Consider the following 26641-nt stretch of genomic DNA (forward strand, 5'->3'; position numbering starts at 1 on the left):
AACTACCTGTGCAAGTCCAGATTTCTATGATGAGTTAAAACAACTTTATGGAGTGAGTAGATGGAGGACAGGAATCGCATCAACCGAGATGGCCATTCTTGCTGCAACTTTAGCTCTTGATCCAGAACCAGCTTTACTCAAGGTATAGTGCTGAAATTTCGATTACTTCAAATCAAATTGAGGATAGCGCATAATTCAAAGGTTGAGTCATAGTACAATCAGTTGTGCCTATACCACTACATAATGAAAATACAATTGATTGTATCGCTATCCTAATTCCAAGGCTTAGATATGTAATTTCATTATGTGGATATCAAAATGCAGGAAATCAGAATAGAGATAGGGAAAGGTATGAGAAAACAATCATTCATGTGTCATATTGATGACCAAGTTGGGAAATACATCCAATAATTTCAGTATACAAACTTCTGTGATGTATTGCTTATGTGATAAGCCTTTTTTACAGAAAATAATGACTATTCTATCTTCAGTAGATGTAAATATATTTTTTCTTGTTGATTATGTTCAGTTTTTCAGGCATATTCCACCTCTTCAACCGTACTTCAGTGAGTACCTTGGAGAATGTGGCCGAGTCATATTGACCGAACCTAGCGGTAAACCTCTCGTCAGCTACCTCAAGGCATCATGGAAACACAGGGTTGACATCTCTCTCAAGATTCTCAAAATGATCGAAGACTTTCATGATTCTAGTGACAAGTGGCTTGTCTTACTTCTAGACTTTACTTATGAAAACTTTGTGTTGACCTCCGAAGGTCAGCTGAAGGTCGTGAACCTTAGCGGTATAGTGATTGTCGATAAGGATCAGACCTCTACAAGTGAGTACTGTTTAATTCTTACCAGCAAAGTTTAATACCAGTGGCAGATATATTGTGTCAATACTGTTGGGAGCTTGTGTTTAAATGTGAGTTTAGTAGTTTGCCAGAAATTCATATACCTATTTATATTATAACTTTAAAGTGAAAATACAGTTTAAAGTGAAAACACCTGACTGAATATACAAATTGTTAATTTCCTTCAACAGTGAGGAAAGTCTTGTTTTTTTTCAACATTGACTCTCATTCATCTTTGTAGACCGAATTCATCACTGGATATATTCTTGCAAAATAAATTCCACACAAAATTATCTTGATGTTCAATATGCATTGTATACTATTCAGATGCAACCGATTCATTGTAGTTTACAAAACGTGTAGTATATCTTGTGTCTTCATCATATTTTTTTACATTTGACAATAATACCCTTTTTACACAGGATTTTCTTAACCCCGGACTATCGCTAACCCCGTACTATCCTTAACCCCGTACTATTTTTTTTCCTTTTTACACATGCCAAATTGTTATTGCTAACCCCGGATAAGGAATGCTTGCTTTTCACACACGAAACTCGCTAACCCCGGACTAGTGGTTTTTGTCGATCATTCGTAGTACAAGTACTTCACTCGTACCATTTTACCATGCACGCTACAATTTCCTTAACCCCGTACTATAGGTGGGGTCAAATTGCCATTTAGCCCCACCTATAGTACGGGGTTAAGCTTAGCCCACTTTCGTTTTACACTAGCGATCTTAACCCCGTACTATCGCTCTTAGCACCGCAATTGCTGGGATAACCCTGCTTTTTTGCAGGGCCAAATAATCCCGTACTAAAGGTGGGGTTAGCCCACTTTGCAAAAATGCTGTGTAAAAAGAAAGTGGGCTAAGCTTAACCCCGTACTATAGGTGGGGCTAAATGGCAATTTAGCCCCACCTATAGTACGGGGTTAAGGAAATTTTAGCGTGTGTAAAAAGGGTATTCGAGCAGTGTTTCACAGTTAATGATCAACCATCATCAATCAAGATGACATAATTTTTATTTACATTCTAAAACACAGAGGAAGAAGAAAGGCAACATTTTGCTTTGATCATTAACACAGTACTCATCATTTACTTTTTCACAAGATAACAACTGCTCAACAAATATTGAATGAATGGATCTAAATGGCTTCAGGAGAGTTGATATTGCACTAAGAATGGTATTCAGAAATAATCTTGTTTAGTTTGTCTGATAAGATTCAATGATACCTTGATATTAATGGACAGTCTTGCTTTTAAAGACCAATTGAAATGGAAGACATTGACCCGTCTGTTTTTGAGATGTCCAACACAATACAGAAGTAGATAGATGCATGGTGATCATATGGGAAAGGTAGAGAAATCAAACTGTTCTGAAACCAATTGAAATATGCTATATCTAATACATGTTTCATTATCAAGGTCCCTTGTTATATTCATAATCTCATATATTTATACAAGTCTCCAACCATGGTTCAAAGGAAGTTTTATCCAAGCCTAAATAAGATTTTTTTTCTATAATTATATTACGCCTACACTTTGATTATCAAGTCACCCATTCTATATTCAAAGCTTATATAAAATCATAGAGCAAGCTATTTTAGGTGGTTTCAGACCGCCTCGAAGTTCGCCAGTTCCAGATATTCTCTGATCGGGAAATTTACCCCGATCAGAAAATACCAGGTATTTTGGCGGTGTGAAAGCAAACTACGCGTAATATCCCCGAAAGAAAATACCCGATAAATAGTAGGTACTTGGCGAAATTACGAGAACTTTCGCGGGGATTTTTCCAAGGTCGTGGGTATTTTGGCGGTCTGAAAGCAAATTACGGGAACTTTTAGCCCAGCGTGTCGTTGGGTGCGGCGCCGTGCATGGGTTGCTGCTGGGCTAGTGATTTTGAATTTCGCGCCTTGCTGCTTATCAGACCATACTGCGCATGCTCGTAACTTCAGGAACTTATCCCGAAGGGTATGTTTCAGGGCGGTGTGAATGCAGGAATAATTAATGGGTATTTTTCAGCCTAAAAAGTTCTCGTAATTTAACGGGGATTCTTGTGATCGAGGCGGTTTGAAACCACCTATAGTGAGTTTTTAACAGTGGGAGGCCGTCCTATGGGAGAAGTTTGAGTGGATCTTATCAGCCAATGTTTATCCCAGATCCATTGTATCTAACAGTTATCTGAATGAAAACAAAGTGAATGGACATTGGCAGACCCAAAGTTATGAGGGGTAGATAGGTTCATATTATAACTTCAAGTTTTTTTTTTATATTTCGTTTTATTTTTAATATTAAGCTAACGAGTGGATACCATGCGCGACCAAAAAACACGTAAAAAGGATGTCTTTTTCAAGAAAGGGCACGTAATAAGGGTGTCAAAAAGGTAAATTATCGGATGGTCTAATACCGCTTGGTCTACTTATCAGTTCGTCCAACTTCACATAGTATAAACTCATTTCGTCTACAACCAGTTCGTCTAATATCCAATTCGTCTAATTCCCACTTGGTCTAATATCCAATTCGTCTAATTTCCATTTGGGCTAATAACCAATTGGGCTCATTTCCTCTTGGTCTAATATCCAATTCATCTAATTCCCACTTGGTCTAATATCCAATTCGTCTAATGAGCAGTTGGGCTAAAACCATTAGACGAAATGGCAATTAGACTTAATGAAAATTAGACCAAGTGACGATTAGCCCAACTGGGCATTAGACCAAGTGGCTATTAGACAAAATGGTCATTAGACCAATTGGCTATTAGACCAAGTGGTCATTAGACCAATTGGCTATTAGACCAAGTGGTCATTAGACTAATTGGCTATTAGACCAAGTGGTCATTAGACCAAAAGAGAATTGGACTAAGTGGGTTTAGCCCGAATGTTGTTAGCCCATCTGATGATTAGACCAAGTGATATTAGACCATCCGTCAGTAAACCGTCAAAAACACTAAATTAATGAAAAAAGGGTATCTATTTTTGCTGGGAAAGCTACGTGTTTAGGGTCAAATTTGCAAGGGTATAAAAAAATTAAGACTAAAATGTTTTATAAAGGATGTACTTTTTGCCCAAAGAGTCAACTCTACGTGTTAATTGTACTATTTGCGCGAGGTGTGGGAGGTGGGGCTGTACTAAACCCAATGATGTAGGTAAAGGTAAAACCGACGATCAACGTCCGCAACATAACCCCATAACAATTGAAATATCGCTGTACTTGTTTAGGGGTTCAATTCAGGGAATACTTGCCAATAGTATCGTTTCGTTTCCAATACTTGTTAAGAGTAGGGTTTCATACGCCAATACTTGTTAAGGGGTGCATTTTCAGAATATGGAAAATACGTGTTTAGGGTGCTTTTCGAGACCCCATGGTCGCGCATGGTATCCACTCGTCAATGGAAGTGCCCCCCCCCCCCCCCCGGTATGCCCTACACTTCCATTAATAGAAAATATTAAACAACTGTGTCCTGGTCTTTCATCTTGGGCTGTATTGAATACAAATTGTATTACTGAAGTGAAAATCTGATTCTTTCAAACAAATATAATTGTCTTCTTTGTGTAACCTAACTTGTTACCACTCCACAAGAATCAACTGAACTGGCCCTTGCTATTGATCAAGTGTATACATGTATGTAAGCCTATCTGAAGGGTAATGTACTATGGAGCTTTTCAAATCTGGATTAACTTACGATGAGAAGGAAGTAACACCTCTGTAGGATAAATCCTGTGACATGTTTAGTTTGAAAGGACCCTGGTAATGTGTCACAGACTCCTCGTTTTGACCCTGTCTCTTGACATTAAGGCTTGGATACACCTGAACAAGGTTCAGAGAAGGACACACCTTTAATCTGTGACTAATATTCCCATGAGATCATGCCAACAGTTTGGCAATATCATATTTTCTATGTTTGATTGTGGCCATGAAGTCTGTTGGAACATTTTAACGCTGAAGAAAACATAGTGTTTTACACTTCTAAAAAGTGGAATGCATTGAGATTTCTATGAATGTTACTGAATGATAGTCAGTGAAATCTATTGTTAAAGTTTTCTTCTTCTTTTTTAGATGCATTAGCTCATTTGACACCTTTATCAAAAGCATGAACCAATCCATTGTCTGCCATTTATGATATATCCATTGTTATTTCTTCTGTAATTTCAAGAGGCTTAAAAACATATTTATAACATGTCAACTTGTATGTTTGACATTTCCTACATTTTCCCTCACTCGTTATCTTACACTACAAACAGCCAGTATTAGCTGTGACTGTGAGTACTTTGTCTGTATATGGTGTAAATACCTTTCATTGACATGTGTTGGCCATATTTCTAAAGTAGCCGGAAATTCAAGTACAATCCTGAGCCTTGATGGGATCCAAGGGACCAATTGAAGTTTGAGATTTAAAGCAAGGTCTTGATTGAAGGCTAAGCAGCTGTATCTAATGAAGTGTTTATGCCGACAGTAATTCGTAACATGGATACAAGGGCAGATGGGATGAATAAAAGGTCACAACAAATTTAGTCAGTACCTAAAAGACCTAGGATTCTGTGATTTATCTGCAAATCAAGACAATATTTGAGTAGAAGGGGGTAGATTAGGAATCCTAGAGTGAAGGCTCTCCTTAGGTGGTTTCAGACCGCCTCGAAGTTCGCCAGTTCCAGGTATTCTCTGATTGGGAAATTTACCCCGATCAGAAAATACCAGGTATTTTGGCGGTGTGAAAGCAAACTACGCGTAATATCCCCGAAAGAAAATACCCGATAAATAGTAGGTACTTGGCGAAATTACGAGAAGTTTCGCGGGGATTTTTCCAAGGTCGTGGGTATTTTGGCGGTCTGAAAGCAAATTACGGGAACTTTTAGCCCAGCGTGTCGTTGGGTGCGGCGCCGTGCATGGGTTGCTGCTGGGCTATAGTGATTTTGAATTTCGCGCCTTGCTGCTTATCAGACCATACTGCGCATGCTCGTAACTTCAGGAACTTATCCCGAAGGGTATGTTTCAGGGCGGTGTGAATGCAGGAATAATTAATGGGTATTTTTCAGCCTAAAAAAGTTCTCGTAATTTAACGGGGATTCTTGTGATCGAGGCGGTTTGAAACCACCTTTTGAGTATGTCTCCGGAATCTCTCACAGTCTTTAGTGTAACCAGAATGTTTCTGATTTCCATGTACAGAAACAAATATTCTGTCAATCTTCCAGACCTTTTTACCCTTTTTACACAGGCTAAAATTTCCTTAACCCCGTACTATAGGTGGGGCTAAATGGCAATTTAGCCCCACCTATAGTACGGGGTTAAGCTTAGCCCACTTTCTTTTTACACAGCATTTTTGCAAAGTGGGCTAACCCCACCTTTAGTACGGGATTATTTGGCCCTGCAAAAAAGCAGGGTTATCCCAGCAATTGCGGTGCTAAGAGCGATAGTACGGGGTTAAGATCGCTAGTGTAAAACGAAAGTGGGCTAAGCTTAACCCCGTACTATATAGTACGGGGTTAAGGAAATTTTAGCGTGTGTAAAAAGGTACGAGTGAAGTACTTGTACTACGAATGATCGACAAAAACCACTAGTCCGGGGTTAGCGAGTTTCGTGTGTGAAAAGCAAGCATTCCTTATCCGGGGTTAGCGATAACAATTTGGCATGTGTGAAAAGGAAAAAGAAATAGTACGGGGTTAAGGATAGTACGGGGTTAGCGATAGTCCGGGGTTAAGAAAATCCTGTGTAAAAAGGGTATTAGTGATAAGATTTGGAAATAGGATTACACAATCTCCCCATGGAGCTTGGAGGCACTACTTTTCTGCAGGTTACCTTTCTGTTACCCTTCCATATAAGCCCAATGCAATGCTAAGTCTTCTGGGATATTTCAAGCAAGCACCATGCTGTAGCTGTTTCATCTATGGTTTAAATCATAATTCAGAACTGGCCAGAAGGAATCTAAAAACATGTATTCTTAGATTAGAAGCGTGTTGTCAACACTTTGGCTCATATAAAGAAAGGTTTTTATAAATCCTATCTCTCCCCATCATCTGTTAGTAATAGCTTGAGCTTTTTGATCAGCTGTATTGATAGAAGTGTTTGTTACACATGCTGACAAATAACTTTATTTTGTTCACACCATTTGTGTGTTTTCATTGTAAGATCTGAGAGTTTGATATATTTTCTTCCGGAATCATACATATTTTTGTTATTTATTATAACCATTGAAGCAGTCACCATTTGCAATTCTATTATTTCAGGTATGTTTTTATCAAGTGATCTTGTGAATGATGTATTCATATAGTGAGCACTGTGATGCAGACCATGCAGCTGGTGTTTCATTTTATCTTTTTTCTAATTTAAAGTAGAACCAAGTTGTGAAGTAAAAATTCTACTGTTTTTCTGTTTACTTTAAAATATTTAATGTTTAAGGAAAATAACAAAAATACTTCTGACAACAATAGAGATATCTGATATTCAGACAAAATAACTTACTTTACTAAAAAAGGCATTTTTGGAATGCGAGAAGACATTTCATTTGATAGAGGACTTATGTAATATTGGTTGATGGCAAGTAGTCGGGAAGAACCAAGAATGCTTGATGATAGTAAATCCTGGCAAGTAATACCCTTGAGATTGACTCCCAAGCTATCTTTATTTATATACCCTTTTTACATACGCTAAAATTTCCTTAACCCCGTACTATAGGTGGGGCTAAATTGCCATTTAGCCCCACCTATAGTACGGGGTTAAGCTTAGCCCACTTTCTTTTTACACAGCATTTTTGCAAAGTGGGCTAACCCCACCTTTAGTACAGGATTATTTGACCCTGCAAATAAGCAGGGTTATCCCAGCAATTGCGGTGCTAAGAGCGATAGTACGGTGTTAAAGGTAAATGCTAGTTTTGGTAACGATATGAAAATGAGTTCGTACAGAATATAATGAAATGACCACCAAAGTGTTTGTTTTTATAAATAAAACGCATGTGCCAAAGGATTCTGGAAGAAATTGTGTAATTGCTGAGAAATCAGCAAATAAGCACAGGATTCGGGTAGAGCGTCGGGCCCGACGCTCAAAGCAATAATTATACACTGTCCCACGTGCGCTTATCTGTGTTGGGGAAGTTCAGTCTGAACATTTTTCAGCGTAGATTTCAAGATTTCACAAAGTTCAGTTTATGTAACTGTACCAGATCTAGATCCTCGATGATATACTGACAATTAAGCCTGGTTTTACAGACTTTCTCATGAAATCAGTGTTTACTGCAACTACTGGAATTTCTCTTTAAAATCGCTAGTGTAAAACAAAAGTGGGCTAAGCGCTCCCATTCAGAGGTAAGCATAATGAATATTCATGAACAGCGAACACGGCGATGACGCCGATGAGAAATTCCGAGTGAAGTACTTGTACTACGAATGATCGACAAATGTATTTAAAGCGCACGCGATTTTGGATATGACCCGAATGACCCCTCAGTGCGCTCGTGAATATTCATGAGCTACCACTAGCGAGTTTCGTGTGTGAAAAGCAAGCATTCCTTATCCGGGGTTAGCAATAACAATTTGGCATGTGTGAAAAGGAAAAAAATAGTACGGGGTTAAGGATAGTAAGGGTTAGCGATAGTCCGGGGTTAAGAAAATCCTGTGTAAAAAGGGTATTAGGGTTAGTTACATGTAGGTGTTACCAACCAGCTGCCTGTTTATAATTGGAGACTCATGATCCATACCATTGGACTTGACTGCTTTAATCACCTTATCAAGTGCACTCAGGAACACTACTATTTGACCTATAAAACTCAGCATAAACATTTTGATAGTAAAGAGTTGCACCACCTTATTGTTCATTTCAAAGGAGGGTAGTCTGGGGTTTGTTAGTATGGTTCCCTTTTTTTCTTTGTTTCATTGCAACTGTTTTGTGTTTTAATTTATACACAGACAGAAGTCTCTCAGGGGTCCTGCTAATGCATTGATCGTTTTATTTAGAGTTTTAGATGTTGCGGTGCCTAATATAGGCCTACATCTCAACAGATTTGTAAAATTTGTTAAAGATGCATGAGTCTTCAATGAAATAGGCTTATTCCCTTCTAACACTGGAATGGTGCCTTCATCGCCATGATGACCCCATGAACAAGAACTCATTTCCTTAAGGAAATTAAATCTTATTAGAAACCTGTCTATTTAGATCAGTGATCTTGACATCAGACTAAACAAAGCTGATTTTCATATCAACATCAAATGCAAAATGTCTTCATTGGCTCCATAAACTTCCTGTAATTTGCATGGAAAAGGGCACTTGTCAATTGTTTATGAACTGAAGTACATTGAGGAGTTCTTTTGAAAATATTTAAGCTGTTCTTTCCCCCCCCCCCCATTTTTACCTGAGCGCTATATCAGCAGAATAAGATTAATTTTTATATGGGGTTTTTACTTTTAATCTTTTGGGCCATTAGTCACATGTGTGACCAAAATTTTGACAAATCTTGACTCTCGTTATAAATTACAAATTTTAGAGATTAAAAGGTTATATAACATTAACTTGTTTAGTCAGCTATCATTTGGAAATATATTTTGCTGTCTCCAATATGCAGGTTCAAGGTCAGAGGTCAAAAGAAGTAGGTCACATGTGTGACTTAACACAAAACCATGATTTTGAAAGTTTAATTTCATCATTAGTTATAAATCTCTAAAATTGTTAATTGAAGTCAAGATTTATAATAATTTTGGTCACACATGTGACCAAGAATTGTCCTTTTGCAAGTTTTGTTGAAACAACTCTATTCTGCTTTTCTGCATCAGCTAGGCTCAATATACTTTGCTTGAACATGATTGGCTTATTTTTAAAGCCTCATTTGGCTCATGTTCTGTTTTGATTTTGAGAATGCCGTAAATAGAATAAGAAATAAGGATAAATCATGTAATTTGTTGAGAAATATATTAATCCATTGAGGCCTCCTAATTCATAATGCATTTCCTGTTGTTATAATGAATGTTATTTAGTGATTACCTTTTCCCCATGAGAGGAAAGCTTCTTGCAAGATGTCTACCTGATTAAAGTGAATATATCTAGATACCAGGGTGATTTTATCCAAGTTAATAGTGTGGAAGTTCAAGATGACTTGATGACTGAAAATCCTCACAAGGGAAGTCATTGAGCTCAGAAATAGTTTAAACTTGAATTACTTTAGCATTGTGCTGATTTATAAGCCATACCCTATATATAAATGTTTAAGATAGTTTGCTCTATAATAATTCTGCCATCTTTTTTAAACATCAATTTCTACTCTTAGCTAGACTCACATGACTGTTTGGATTTCATACAAGTAAACCATGAATGAAACATTATTCTCATTCTCTTTATTTTTCTTCCAGTGTTTTTGTTATGATGCTGAAACTGTTCTGACTGCAATTTGCAATTATGTGCCCCCTCACCCATCTATGATATTGGCTGATTTTCTTTTTTATGTCTGTCGAGAAATGAAATATATTTTGTTTGACATTACTTTGGCATATCGCATTCCCCATGATCATTGAGGCCAAACCTTTTTGGTACTTGATCTTGATACAGATATTTAATTGACTTTCAAAGCGAATCGCTACGGCAATGGATGTTATGAGTGGGATGGTGTAATATTACATCTGTCAAGGCTGGAATATACTTTCATCAATCTACACCCAGACAGACTTTTGTTGTTGTCTTACTTTGGTTTTGTTCAAACTCATAATCTGAACATGGTCTGAATAATGAAAACTAGACATCATTCTTTCTCAGGCTGATTGATGGTCCTTGAGAAGAAAATAAAGTTGTCCAAGCACATCTTGTTTAGGTTATTTGTTCACTGTAGCATCATAATCACTTCCTTTCACTCCTTGATTTGTTTATCGATACAACTTACAGCTCTTGTATTTTTTTCACATCATATCTCTGTTATTCTTATTCCATTGTAGGCCAATAACTTCAGACACTCCAAAAGATTTCTTTCATGTGTGTCATTACGAAAAACGATTTCAGAAATGAAATAATTTTGTCATTGACACTAGCAGATTAGAAATTTTCAAACAAAAAGATAAATGTAGCATGCATTCCATTATATGAAAGGAGATACTCTGATGTTTTTTTGTTTTTTTTAGACAGACAAAATTGATTAATGTAAAGAGAGTATTGACTATTGAGATATGAATTTGATGTGGGAGTGATGAAATGAATTAATCTCCATGTCAGTAGTAATGACAGAGTGAAGAGGTCAGATGATGCATTGGATAGCATTCATTGAGCCAGATGATGAGGTAATGATAGGTTGCACCAGTGGATGGTATATCAATAGGGCCGTATGCACCAGCCGGAGTTTTCAAATTTAGCACGCTATTTCTGATCAGGCAAATTATCCTGATCTGAACAATCTTGAGATTATTTGTAATGGAGACGCAATAATCGCGCTAGTTCGCAGGATTAATGTCGAGACTGCAATCCAATGTCAACTTGGGATTATTTGCAAAATATTGCGCTATTTTACAAATTATCCCGCTAATTCGCAGATGCACTCGGGATTATTTATTCACGGCGTCAGACCATAATGCATCAATGCCTCGCTGGAGCAGGAATCGCTCTTCTTGCGATGGTGGAGACTGGGTTTCTTGAATCTCGATCCGATCGGGCTAAAAATTTCGAGATTGAGCAAACTCAGGCTGGTGCAGCACTGCCTAATAAGTAGGTCTTAATGTTCTGTGGATGAACCTCTGAAACTCTTATCTTCAACTATCATGACTATCCTACTTTCTTAAAGGTCAAGTCCACCACAGGAAAATGTTGATTTGCATGAATAGAGAAAAATCAAACTAGCATAACGCTGAAAATTTCAGCTAAATCGGATGTAAAATAAGAAAGTTATGACATTTTGAAGTTTCGCTTATTTAAAAAAAAACAGTGATATGCACAACTCAGTGACATGCAAATGAGACAGTCGATGATGTCCCTCACTCACTATTTCATTGTTTTTTATCGTTTAAATTATACAATACAACATTTTTTACAAATTTGACAATATGGACCAACTTGACTGAACCATATAGTATTATTAACAATGCTAATTCCTTATGTTCAGGGATGAATTATTGTTGTTTCACTTGACATTGAGGAGAAAATTAGAATATTTCACATTTCATATAATAAAATACAAAAGAAATAGTGAGTTGATGATGTCATCATTCTCCTCATTTGCATACCACCCAGGATGTGCATATAACTATTTTGTGAAACTAAGCGAAAGTTTAAAATGTCATAACTTTCTTATTTTACATCCAATTTCGATGAAATTTTCAGTGTTATACTTGTTGGATTTTTCTCTTTTTATTCAAATAAACTTTTTGTTGGGTGGACTTGTCCTTTAATCATGAATATACACAGAGAACACTTAATTTACAAAGCTTATTAAGATGTTCTGACAAAGCTGTTTTTAACTAATAAGCATTCAGGCTGTCCATTATGATATTGTTTATTCGTAAGTAAGTAGATAAATAGGATAAGGTTGGCAATGAAAGCCTACGCCGTTGACTTATTCTAAAGATATCAGTTATGGATGAAGATAAAAATGTCATAGACAAAAATATTTTTACCCATTTTATAAGTCAGCACAATTTATTTCCGATATGTTAAGATCTGACACAATTTCCTGTTTGACCAAGCATACCATAAAATAGCAAGAAATGTGTCCCAAGAAAGTCATTTTAGAGCAAGATGATTCATCAATTCTTTGTTTTGTAATATTTTTATCAATATTTGTATTATTTTTCTCCATTCCAGCACCTGACATGAACCCACATCTTAACAATCGGACAGACGTTTGTAACGAGGATTGCCTAAACACATTTGTGAAGCAGCTGCAGACGGAACCAGATACTCACTGTGGAGAAGTCCCAAGACACGTTGAGTTCATGTATATGATGGCATGTCATTCTTTACTCTCTGATCTCATGACAACTAAATATGAACGATTCTTTCAACCTCTAGATACTCCAAGAAAACATCATCCAGGTTTGTTACTTCATCTTTCACAGATTACATGATTTTAATCTCTTTTGTCCTCTAAATAACCTTTTTTCATTTGAATTTATTATATTAACAAGTTTGTTATGGTTCTTTGAACAAAAATCAGAATTTTTCTTTTTGAGATACAGGTACACCCGTTTGCCAAAAATTTTGTGACAGATCGCAATCAAACAGAGACAAGTGCTCTTCCTTAAATTGTTTCTTCTTAGATGTCTGAAATAATCATTCTTCTGAAATCATTTAAAAATACTTGTGGGTTGTCTATAAAACCCCATCCTTATCTACTTTCTCGAACTGGTTTTCCTTAAACCAGTTGAAGAAATCAGATTAGAAAATTGCTGAGTGTTCTCATCACCATCTTCTGATTTTTATTCTCACACCTGACTCCCTGTAGAGTCAAATGTTTCTGTACAAACTTCGAAACGATAGCACAAGCATGCATGATAATGCCAACTCAGCCCTAAGTTTCAGCTAAATTGGTTTAAGAAAGAAGATGAGAATAGGGTCTAAGAACATCCACCTTCCATCAGCGAACAGATTAGATTGCTAATGGAGTAAAAGTATACTAAAGAACCATGGTACAAAAATGCAATGCCAAGTGAAATTATTGGTTCTGATTTTCCTTTCCTTTTCACTTCAGAACATATTAATATACTAATAGCTGGTTGTCATAAACACACTAGGTCATCTGGTTTTCATTTTCCAAACAAAGCATGTGGCATTATCAAAATGGCACATGCACTTTTGGTTCTCAAAAACTAAGATTGTTGCAGGATATTATATGTAAACCAGTCATTCTTATGTTCCATAGAGGATGGTTTAGATAAAAGGACACCCACACAGAGACAAGGATATGTGTGAAAAGATATTATTAAAGATTTAAAATGAGAGCTGTGTATAGGATCTGGGGATTAGGGTTAGACCTAAGGGGATTGTAAGGAATGCAAGATCCAGTAAACATGTTGGGTTGTTTTGTGGTTTTTTTAGAATAGAACATTCTAGCATTATAATTCAAAATAAGAGTCAAGCAGATAGAAATTTAGTTGTTTATATATTTTGCTTATTCTTAAAAGCATTTCAGTGGTATAATGGCCCCAAGATTAGAAAAAGTAATATTTTTTTTTTCTAATGATAACATTAGATTTATAGAGTATTCCAACTAAGCATTATTAGAAACAAAAAGTATATTGTCAACATTCACTCACCAGCAGGTAAAAGTGACTGAATGTACTATTCTGACTGAGACACACCAAAAAAACATATTTTCATTTTCAGGAGTAATTCAAGGGTAAAACGTGGATACTGTGAATTTTCTCCTCAAGATGAATGATAAACAAAGGAGTAGAATAACTGTCATCACTAACACAGATACAACACTAGAACTTCCATCAAGGAAATAAATCAGTTATCTTTTCGCAGATATCGTCGGCGTTCATCCGAACCATCGTATCAGTCAATTTTGGTCAAAAAATTGATTTTGAGTTTTTTGCAGGAAATTAATGTACAAGTCCTATTCTATTTATAAATGAAATTTTCGACAGCAATTTATTTCAGTTTCTGAGATATGAGGGGATTTTCACGGCAATGCCATACAATTTTTTAATAAAATGTGCAAATCTCATTAGAAATGTGTACTGAAGCAGAGCGATACGACGATTTGACTGACCGCGATTTCAGTGCGCGGTCAACCAAACTGTCGTATCGGCCATCTGCACTGCATTGAATTTGCACGTGAAAAGCGATACGACGTTTTGACTGACCGCGCGCATTGAAATCGCGGTCAGGGTTGTTGAATTCCCTATGGCGTTTTTGTACAGGGGAAATCTAAACCGCTCAAACCAAAATTACAAGCACGAAGCTCTTTTGCGATATTTTCTATAATCCTTGGTTTTGTGTAAAAATAAGGATACCATTGTCAAAAAATTGTCTTGGTCTTTCCAACCATGTATTTTTCTAGCAATGAATATGTTGTAAGGCCGGAGAACTAAGTGTGAAAATCATAATAAACTTTAAAGTCGATTATCTCTGAAATGGGTTTTCAACCGTCGTATGTGGATACAACGGTTCGGATGACTGCGACGATATGAGTATTAAACCATGGATATTTTATTAAAGCATAAATCTTTATATGACTGAGCAAATCTCCATGTACATTGCATGTCAAAAAGGCAGGCATCACCTTACCATAGCTCTTGCCAGAAATACCAGGATTGAAATTCTTCAGCAGTCTTTAGTAGAATATCGGATGAACTAGCGCACTCATTCAAGGCAGACAATCTAACACTTTATTTAGTCAGTTTCAGATCAATATTCATTTAGATGCAAACACTATAATAGCCTAAAAATATATTCATTAATATGTATATTTAAAGAGTAATAGAGCTATAAATTCTCAAATTGTAAATTTTACTTGCTAGCATTTGATATAAATCAAATAAATTTTCATTTTATCAGAAAAATTGGAATGGATTTTATATTTTGATAATATGAGTTTTGGCAGATGTTATTGCATGTGACATTAGAAAATTAGAATATGAGTTCATACCTTTGGTTTTCTTTGATGGGGTTTCACCAAACATTCATTAAATGGATATCTATTTTTTTATTAACACAAACATGACATCAGGTTCATCTTCCCCTTCAAGATAGTCAAAAAAGCATATTGTTTATGTACAATTATTCTATTATGAGCATGATATTTCTTGTTCTAGTTGCTTATATTCAAAGTGAAATAGACGCAAACAGCCATTTAATTTAAAGCTATGTAGGTTATTTACCCTATGGTGCCAGTGATATCGGGATAGGGGGAAAAGACTTGCGTTAACAAGTTTTTTCGAACATTTTAGAGCATGTTTGTAGAGGCTTGAGATAATCTTACCCCTATGACCTGATTCTTGTTGGCTTTATCACGTATTACCCATTAATATCTTGAAAGAATTTAATAACCTGGAGCTAAGTGACTTTTAAAGCGTGTCTTAGTGCTTGTAACCATGGTAATACTTTTAAATGCCATCTGTCATTATGTCACAATAGGTGGTTTCAGACCGCCTCGAAGTTCGCCAGTTCCAGGTATTCTCTGATCGGGAAATTTACCCCGATCAGAAAATACCAGGTATTTTGGCGGTGTGAAAGCAAACTACGCGTAATATCCCCGAAAGAAAATACCCGATAAATAGTAGGTACTTGGCGAAATTACGAGAACTTTCGCGGGGATTTTTCCAAGGTCGTGGGTATTTTGGCGGTCTGAAAGCAAATTACGGGAACTTTTAGCCCAGCGTGTCGTTGGGTGCGGCGCCGTGCATGGGTTGCTGCTGGGCTAGTGATTTTGAATTTCGCACCTTGCTGCTTATCAGACCATACTGCGCATGCTCGTAACTTCAGGAACTTATCCCGAAGGGTATGTTTCAGGGTGGTGTGAATGCAGGAATAATTAATGGGTATTTTTCAGCCTAAAAAAGTTCTCGTAATTTAACGGGGATTCTTGTGATCGAGGCGGTTTGAAACCACCTATATTCAGCTTAGTGGGTAAAAGTCACTTTTCCTCTTTGAATTCGTCTGTGGTTTTAGGGCAAAGTCTTCATTTTATGTTTCCTTTCTGTCTGTAACTTTCTCCTCTTGCATTCAAATTGCTGAAATAATGTCATAAATCACTCCAAAGGAAAAGTGTGTAACCATGACAACTATTGTAGTATGTGTGCCATGCAAACATCATTTCTTGAGAATGATGCTGACCTAGATTCCAGTCAAAACTAAATAGAGAATTATCCTATCCAGTTTTGTAATTTTTTGTAATATCACTGCATTTTATGAAAGTGGACCATGTGTTCATGCATATTGAGTGTGCATGGGGATTCATAATATGAAAAAAGATTGGATTTTCTTCTTGCAGTTGTAATGTCTTTTGCAATAGTATGCAAGAAGTTCATTTCTGTTTGCTATCTTAATTTTGAATTACTTTTATTGTAATGATGATTGCATTACAACCTCTATACTACTCTAGAGTTACATCATGATTTCTTGGCTCATTCAATTCCAGGGAGCTTCAAGTTCAAACACCAAATTTCTGTTTAATTTTAAAACTTCTATTTTTCCCCTCTCTCATTTCACTTTTGTTGTGTTGAGCACCTGAGTTCTATTTGTAGACCTTTGATAACAATGGGGAAAATTATATTTTTTATGTGATCCCAAATGGATTCAATTATTCACAACGGTGCTTTCATTGGTAAATCAAACAAGGGGCATAAAATATGAGGAGGCGGTTATGAATTGATATTTGCAAGGAAATCAATATATCATTTTTGCCTCACTTTTTTAAACACAATTTCTTTTTCCTGTACCATAAATATTATCAAGTGTTCACTTGAAGGTGATATTTTTTTTCCATCATATTTCTAAAAGCAAAATTTTCATAAGTAAGTAATAGCATACACCTTTTAAGCATACACAGACACCTACTGTCCATGAAACAGATTACATACATGTATGTCGACCAGCAAAATGATTATTACAGTTTTTAAAACATATCTAACAAGGAAATCAAAATAACCTTTACAAGAACTGGAGTGATATCATAAAAAAAAATAATGGGTCAGATTTTTCACGACTGAATATAATTCCTATGGATATAAGACTTCATGATAATAATACATAAACTATATAGTTTTTACACCATTTTCAGGTATCAGAAATGATTTTTTTTTTTTACTGAAAAAATATTACCCCAATCACTGATTCTCAAATTTTAACAACATAGATCTTCTTAGTACACCAAGAGCAACTGATCAAGCTGATATGATCTTGGTTCAGTGCTAGTTAGGAATACTTATTCTGTTTCTATGGCAACTCCTCCAGTAGACTATCTACCCTAGAGTATCATATTGAAAAGGCTGCTTTTAGACATTGCCGCCAGTTGATTTATGCCATTGAGATATTTGTCTTCCTCTTTAGACAGCTATTTGTCATGTCAGTGCCAGCTGGGTGTGAAAGTTCTCTTCATTTGTCAAGTTGTAAATCCATATATAAATCTTTTTATATGCATTTGAATCATTGACAGTTGATAAGGTGAAGTGTACATTGCCCCCTTATATCTTTTATCATTTTCAAACTTTTAAACCCTCTTTGTTGTCTGAGATAAGACATGATTTTTCTATAAAAAACCATGAGATGTTTATGCTGTTATCTGTACAGTTTGCACCAGTATAATTCCTTTTCAAGTAACATTGAAATAAAAATAAAACTTCATGTCTGTATTATACATTTTTACTTTTGATGTAGAGGAATGGTGAGTTTGTCTGAAAACAAATTTTAGTGAAAATTGTTAGTTCCTTTGATACATATGGGTGGGAGAATCAAATTACAGTGACAATAGTCCCAATATTGAAGATTGTTAGGCAGAATTTCTTTATTGTTCAGTCTACTGTGCTCTGATCCTATTGCAATGAAAAGAAAACAAATAAAAATCTGTTTCCATATTTCTACTCCATCATCTCCCACACAGCTGAGGATAAAAGTCTCAATCCGGGATGGAGAACTAACTTGATATTTGGTCAAAATTGTGGATCATAGGTAGATTGATTGTACATGAAGTATTACATGGGGGTGGTGTAAACTACACTTGTTAGGTGTCGAGTAAATGGGGATGAAGGCAAGGATTAGAGAGCTAGTTTGGTCCTTAGAATGGAAAGTAGCAGTTTTACAGTCACTAGTAGTAGTAATGAAAAAAGGAAGAAAAAAAAAGGAGGAGAACATATTATTTATTGTACAATCATTAAATATGAAGAAATAAGTCTGAAGCATGAGCATATGTAACTTAGAAAATGCTCATGTAAAGTTAACTTTTTATTTCTTCAAAAGATTATAAACTGACAGTTCTAATTTAATCACTGAAAATTGTATCATTTTTCTTTATTTCTAGTTAAATACCTGCTCCGTAAGGGCTACTTAGACAATATTTGGTTTTGATATTGAAAAGTCATAATTGTTCAGGCATTTTTCTTAGGTCTCCTGCCAACAAGTACATCAATCTGACCCCAAAAGGTTGGATAGTTTGAGCACGTTCTGACCAGGGTCCCCTTTTAAAAAAGACTTGTTATAATAACAAATGCATAATTTCTGCAACAAATTTACTATCAGCCAATCGGAATTAGGGATTTTAGTAGCTTTTAAGTGTTATTGCAAATGTGTTATTATAACAAGTTTTATGAAACAGGCCCCAGATGTTTCATAGTCAAGGATAGTCCGTCTACTCGGGTATAAAATGGCATGGCACTATATAGTTTTTTTAGAAGAATTTTCAAGTGAGTGGGGATAATAAGGGGCTAACAAAAGAGGAAAATTGCAGTTAAAATTTTAATTGTGAAGAAGAAAATAGATTTATTGAATTGGACATATGAAGGTATTCATGTTGAGACAATAAATCTCTTTGATCATCAAATAAAGGTACAACTGTTCCTTTCTAGCCTACCTGAAGATGTTGAACATTTCCTTCCGATCTTGTGTGAAGAGATGAGTAATATGTAAATCAACACAACCTGGTGATAATATTGACTATGCCCTCCCTGCTGTGGAACAGAGTCTTTTTTAAAATTTTAATCCCAAGACATCAATATATAGGCCTACTCTCCATTCCAATATCTCAGCATTACTGATTTCTTGTACATGTAATCACCTGGACCCTCGTGGCTGATCTATATACATGCCCACCCCCCCCCCCCCCCATTGATCGATCTGAATAGAATATCCCTTCACCTTACCAAACTACAAAACTTAATAGCCAATAGATTATTGCATTTTCATCCTTATGGTGTATACTGATTCCCTGTTCTACCTTTCTCCTCACTCCAACTCTAAACATTCTGATACCCTTCTTATTTCACCACATTCTCACATCAATTTGGTTCTACATCTGTGAACTTCGCTGGTTCATATGATTTCCTTATGCCCCCCTAGTTTGGTTCCAACACTTCTCAGCTTCACTCCTAGTAATCGATTTTTGCTACCCCACTCTGATTATGATCCACCCCTTCCCAAAATGATATATCACTTGAGAATTTAGATAATTGATGACATGTTTTATGGTTGAATCCCCAAGTTGAGTTTCACAACACCACTGAGATCTAAACATTGGCTCTAACCTTGAACTAGAATAGGAAGTATTCACTGATTTAGGTATAACACTGATTTATTTGGACAAGAATGGGATTTCCTAAAGAACTAAGTCCATTTTCTGAAAATCCCTTTCCTGTTTTCTCAACATTCTGTTAGGATTCATTCAACATGTTCAATTTAAGATGATTATATATGGATGCATGTATTCTGTAAATCGGGTGTCTTCTTTAATAAAGTTTTAGATATTGATATTCACATCTGTTTTCAGATTTTTATACAGTAATAATTTATCACTCTCAGTCTCTCTTTCTACATTTCTTTCTCTCCATTTGTTTCTTTGTCTTTCTCTCTAGTCTCCCTCTGTCACCCATCTTGCGCTCTCCTCATCTCATCTCTGGTCAAATATCCCTTTACAACATCCCTTCCTTTCCCTTGTCTTGTTTTCTATATATTTACCTAAATAGGCTATCTTATTTTGGTCATCGCTTTTCCTGCACCCATGCTGGATCCTCAATTGCTTTCCCATGTATTATTCATGAGTGTATCTTGCTCCATTCAACACAACACAAAGATGTGCTTTATTACATGAGGTTACCAGAATTTGAAGTTGATTATTGAATTACCTAAATGTACCTTGAGAAGACTTAAATATCTTTCCATTAGAACACTTCGGAAACAGTGTGCCAAGCAAGTAAAAATCAGATTAACAGACAAATACATGCTTTGCCAGATAAATTAAGGATAGCTTAGGTGCCAACAAGGCCTTATTTGGAAAATCCTGTCAAACTAATTGTGTGAATCATGGATCTCTCCTTCATTGACAAACTGATGTGTTAAGTGTACAAAATAAGAATTCATTCTACATTGTGTTTCCTGTTGAAAGTTTACAAGCATGGTTTCTGTAATGATGTTCCCTGTCTTCATAAATTTGAAAATAGTTTTTGTACCTGCATCAGGGGCCGCGGAACCGGAGGGGGGGGGCTGGGGGGGCTTTAGCCCCCCACTTTTTTCCAAAACCGTGTACAAAAACGTAAAATTGACCATATGATTGTGATTTTTAGCATGGTCAGCCCCCCAACTTTTGGCTCAGCCCCCCCACTTTGAAAACGTACCGTGGCCCCTGCGCATGATGTTCGCTTTAATACAATCAAGTCATCATTACTAAAAGGTCTCGAGAAAATGTAATGGGTTTTACATACCATTATTGTGTAATTGATAAAGTACTTCTATTGTGTCCATTCCTCAAAGTTTTCATATTGATTACTTAGCTTACAAAGAGAAGATAAGTTTCCAATTTCCAAGGCTGACAATTTCTTACATATTCCTATCTTTAAGATTATGATGATTTTGCAGAGACATTGATCCATCTATGTTTTTTTTAATATCTTGCAGGTGGTTTGCTTCATGATGCTCCCTATGAAGTTGATTCCATGCTAGGTGATCTGCTCTATGAGTGTGTTTTTGAAGGCCAACCTGGAAGAAGAATGCATTCTGTCAGGGTTCTCAAGCGCCTTCTTAATATCATCAAGAGAGGCTTCTCCTACACATTTGCTGTTGACAAGACATCACTATGACAGCATCTGAGGTGATGTTCTCCTAAGCCTTACATTGCCATCCTGGGTGATTGCATTCTGTCAGGGTTCTCAGAGAGTCTTCTCCTACACCATTGCTGCTAACAAGACATCTGAAATGATGTTCTCTGAACCTTTCATCGTCATCCTTGAAGAAGGATGCATTATGTCAAACAGAATAAAAGCCCACAGTTCTATGCACTTTAATCATAAGCAATAATAACACAACTAAATATGACAGTAGAAGCACATTGGAGGAATGTTTGAGAAGAAACTGAGTGAGATTTGATAGGGTCTTGTTTCATGGAAAGGGGGGGGGGGTGCATGTCCATGTAAGGCCAAAGTTTATATTTCTGTGCTGTTTACAATGAGAGTTCTTTAATTCATATTCTATATCATCCAGCAAGGCTTACAAGGATTACAATTTTTGTAATGGGATAGATATTTCATTGCCTTATAGAGATATAAGTCCACCATTAGTGACAACTCTGTCATCACTATCAAATACTGTGGTAGCACTCAAACAGTCAATCACATTCAAGGTATTGTGTAAGTTGCAATTGACAACAAATGTATTATCACTGCTAATATTCCTAATATTCATGGAAGAGAGCCTGGACTGAAAATAGATAGCAAATAAGAGACTACCTCTCATTCTACTGTCTTAATACCCAATGGAAAGTCAATGAAGAGGAGGCGCTATAGCTCAGTCGGTAGAGCGGGGGGTTTTGGATTCCAGTGACCCAGGTTTGATTCCTACTCGGTGCGCTAGTGCCCTTTGGTAAGGCATTTATCCTCATTACCAGATCCCTCGGAGAGGACCTTAAGCTGTAAGTCCTCTGGTTGCTTGCTTACAAGCATTCATGCTTTCTTAGCAATCAGGTAAAAATTAACTACAATTAGTTCCATTACAATGCTGTATTGTAGTCATATTGGTATGTCTTTCTTTTCATGTTTATTGTTTCAGGACACATAAAATCAGTTTACCAAGATATTTCCTTAGCTGTTTTCAATTAGTGTCCAAATCAGGTCAAACCTGTTTCAAACTAAAACACAAGAGGGAGCTAGCCTTGGTGAGACTCAGATTCAAATTAAGCAGCATTAATTCTTTGTATGAATGTTCAATTCAATAATAATAAATTACTGTACTTTTTTTTCATCTTGCCATTTTTTCAGAAATTGTCATGTTTGAATATCATTAGTTTCATCAGGCCTCATTAATCCATAAATTCAATTCAAGATTTGGTTTGTTCATCATGTAATTGATCTGCCTGCAGGAGAAACATCTTTTCAAATTTTGTTTCAGTAAGAAAAATATCAGTGTGAAAACAGAAACAGACATGACTTAAATTTTAAGTTTACTTACCTTCATGACATTATTCATGCAATTTTCATCAACATGATTTGTGCTGAATATTACATTCTCTTTGGTGTCACTCAGTTTGGGCTTGTAAGTAACCCTTGGTTCAACTTTGTACACATGATCCATTGAAAGCCAGCTATGAGGAATGAGATGTTGTTTGGGTATAAGAGACCTATCAATCGTGATTCTAACTAAAACATGTTTCAAGATGCATTGCTTTGTCAAGTTTTCTATTATCATCATGATTACTAGTATATGAATATTTTCTCAGTCGCAGTCAAAATTGCACAATAGTTGATTTCTCACTAAAACAGTGACCGGAATGCATTAAAAGCATTTATTAATATATTTATTATAGATTACAAATTAGTAATTCAGTATCTTTATCTGTATTGTTCTAGATATAATTTGTAGCATGTCATTTTCTTGCACAACTATTAATATTCAATGTAAAAAAAGTTCATTTATTTTTAGATACTGTACATCTGAATCACATGGCTAATTTTCTCTAGATATTATGGAAACTTGGCAGGATCTTCAAATGTTTCCAAAGTAATGATATGTATATATTAAAAGTATTGATACTTAACTGAAATCTACTTGAAATAAATTTGAATAGTCACAAACTATTTTGCGATAACTACAGCAACAATTAGTTTATTTGCCATCGTATTATGATTTTATTTTTCTACAACCCTCTTTTCCATTTACCCCTACTGTATGTCATTCATGCTAAAAGAGTACCATGTTTTCCTTTGATCTTTCTCTCTATTCCAATTTATCCTCTACCTTCCGCTTGAACCTTTGTTTGTTCTCTTATTATTCATTAGTTCTTTCTTTAGTACAAAATGAGTTAAAACTATCTATGATGCTAAAAACAGTACTACTTGCATCAACTATGTTGATTCTATTAGGAAATTTTCTGTCAAATCATAAAACTAAATTTCATGATATTTATTTCTTTGAAATCCCCTCGGAATCATGTTGATTTTAAGATCTATAAAATATTTGTTTTATTCCGATGCACATTTCTAAAAGATGATCTCACACTAGATCAACTGTAAGAGACAGTCATTGAGGGTTGGTGGCTTTCTAGGATGTCCCTTACTTTATTACTTAGAATGGCTAATATTTAGTCGTATCTATGACGTAGTACAATTGTATATGGGTCCACAATATTAAAGGTTCAAGGTACTGCCATCAAAAGACCTGAGCAAACCAACTACTGGTATGGCTGTCGTGTGAGTGCAACATAAGGCTCTGAATTCAATTTGGATCAGAGATATTCATATTGATAAGAATGATTTAGCCAGCCCACTAAAATGCACTCTATAACTAACATTGCTTTGGTATTCTGAGGCTATGTGTATCACCAACCGAATCACACTATTTCTCGATGTCTCTGCTTCAGATTTATGCATACTGCCATCTCTTGTTCATAATATTCCAATGCTTAGATCACAATATTCTACCATCCATTAATTATATTTGTAGACTTCAAGATGGTGCAATCAAGAAGTACACTATAATAGCCATGTTAGTAAGACACCCTGTCTTGTGATCAAATTTGTGCAATTTTATTGGTAATATGATTAGTTAGTGATGACTATATCATTTTTTTTTCCATATTATAGAAGTCACAGGATTTTTTTTTTTGGGGGGGGGGTATCAGATGAAAGTTTACATAAGGTGAAATATTTCTAAGTTAAAATTTTTGTTCACTAAATTTTGTTTGAGGAAAAATGATCAGGTAGCAAATTACAAAATGAAAGTTGATTATGGCCATTGTTGTTAACATTGGACCATATTGTCATGGTAATTTATTGAGTATGAGTAGAGATAAAACAAGTATAAATAAAAAAAGAAAAATTGTTTGTTTTCATTTAAAGAAGGGATGCCCATGATATGTCGATGATATCTATTATACTTTCTTCTGCAAAGGCATTATTTGTCAAATGATTCTTCCTTGTTATTATTTCATTGATGTCATATAGTGATATAGATGAGTAATAACTTTCAAATGGTAATTAACCTCATAAAAAATTGAGTGTAGAATGTTCACACAACATGTTTAAAGGAGAAGTATACCCTAGAGAAAAGTTTGTTGTAAAAATAGCAGCTAGAAAAATAATAATAAAAAATATTGGTGAAGGTTTGAGGAAAATCCATTAAAGACTAAGTAAGTTATTAGAAAATTGAGTTTTGGATTTGTGACGTCATAAACGAGCAGCTGCCTATCATGTTATGTAATATAAAATTTATGAATTTCATTTTTTAATGGTTTCTGATGACTTATTTTTGTTTTCTTTTCATGATCGAGTGTGAAAGGATTTGTCTATTGATATACAAAAGGTACAGTAAAAACCATTTTCAATTTTCTGAGAAAATGACATTTCATTGATTTTTTTACCAGTCGCTATGTAGGAATGCTTCTCGCATATGACGTCACAAATCAAGTAATTAAAATTCTAATTACTTTTTAATGCTTTTTGGATTTTTCTCAAATCTCCAGCAATAGTTTTTACTATTTTTTCTGCTAATTACAATAAACTTTTTGTCAGGGTGAACTTCCCCTCTTAATATATTTGCCTGAACTTTTTTTTGCCATGGTTAAACTAAGATTTTGAATGACTTGCCAGCATTCCATTTCAATATGGATAATTGATTTTTTTTCTTCCTTCTTGTGTCATGATAAAAACTAGAGCTCTTGAAGTTGTTTTACCTTTACAAATGTGACTTAAACTTAACTTTAATTTTCACAATTAGCTTGGAAGGAATATTGATATAAATTTATCAAAATTGTTATAAGTATGGATGATAGATATATGTATATAGTCAGAAAGGTAATATGCTGACTATTTATTGATGTAAGTATTGTACATAATTATATGAATAGAAATACAATGAATGTGGTGCCATTAAAACAAATGATGAATTATGTACTTAACATTGATAATTTATTGGATAATTGTTTATAGATTTCATGATTTTTGTATTTGAGGTGCTTTTCCACTGTTTGAAATAAAATCAAAATATAAAAAAATTGAATAAATTACTTGGCTATTTTCTTTGTGTTTAAGTGGTTGAGGGGATAGATGCAATATTAACAAATGTATCCTTAAGTAGATAGAGGTGGACAGTACATGTTTTTCATAATTATTGATGATGATAGTGGTCGTGCTAGGGGTGCTATTTGCTGATGAGTGGTGGTGGTAGTGGTGATGGTGGAGGAGAAGATGGTGATAGAAGTGATGGTAGTGAGTTGCCTCATCATTTTCACCACCATCAAGATGATGTTGCTGCTGATGATAATGGTGGTGGTGAGGGGTAAAAATGACAGTGATGATGAAAAGCTGATTCTGATGGTGTTGGTGATGTGAATATGATTGCAGTGTTGATGGTAATGATGGATGCCAATGAGAATGGATAATGGTGATGATTGTGATGACGGGGGTATGGTAGAGAGGTGAGAGGAGGGAAGAGGTAATTCTCCCTTTTATAAAAATGACATAATGTGGAGGCAAATAATAACAATAGAGGGTGGGTACGAAGATGAGAAAAAAGGAGTAAGAGAGCGATTTTTATTTCTATAGTGTGGTTCTCAAAGTTCGTTACTATGGTAACAAGATAAATGTGATTTTTTTTTTTTTCTTCAATAATAATGAGAATTAGATCAGTAGTACATTTTGATAGTAACATTTTTTTTCGGTACTGGTATAAGACGTCACTTTAGTGAAAAGATAAGAAT

At 35.4% G+C, this 26641-nt stretch overlaps 1 protein-coding gene across 1 annotated transcript; it reads left to right on the plus strand.

Annotated features, from left to right (window-relative positions):
- LOC129256133 (divergent protein kinase domain 2A-like) lies at positions 1 to 25461 on the plus strand. The gene is made up of 4 exons (XM_064097633.1): positions 1 to 142; positions 530 to 836; positions 12607 to 12837; positions 21352 to 25461. The coding sequence occupies exons 1-4, from the start codon at positions 89 to 91 to the stop codon at positions 21531 to 21533; spliced, it is 774 nt and encodes a 257-aa protein (XP_063953703.1). The 5' UTR covers positions 1 to 88; the 3' UTR covers positions 21534 to 25461.
- Positions 25462 to 26641: the final 1180 nt, after the last annotated feature.

This window comes from Lytechinus pictus, chromosome 3, assembly GCF_037042905.1.
Source record: "Lytechinus pictus isolate F3 Inbred chromosome 3, Lp3.0, whole genome shotgun sequence".
In the NCBI taxonomy this organism is placed as follows: Eukaryota; Metazoa; Echinodermata; class Echinoidea; order Temnopleuroida; family Toxopneustidae; genus Lytechinus; species Lytechinus pictus.

What these genes read in the sequence shown, in the direction of transcription:
- LOC129256133 (XM_064097633.1), top strand. Translation starts at nt 89, where the DNA reads ATGGCCATTCTTGCTGCAACTTTAGCTCTTGATCCAGAACCAGCTTTA. An exon ending in CAGAACCAGCTTTACTCAAG is followed by an intron (nt 143 to 529) that starts GTATAGTGCTGA and finishes GATTATGTTCAG; the next exon opens with TTTTTCAGGCATATTCCACC. An exon ending in TAAGGATCAGACCTCTACAA is followed by an intron (nt 837 to 12,606) that starts GTGAGTACTGTT and finishes TCTCCATTCCAG; the next exon opens with CACCTGACATGAACCCACAT.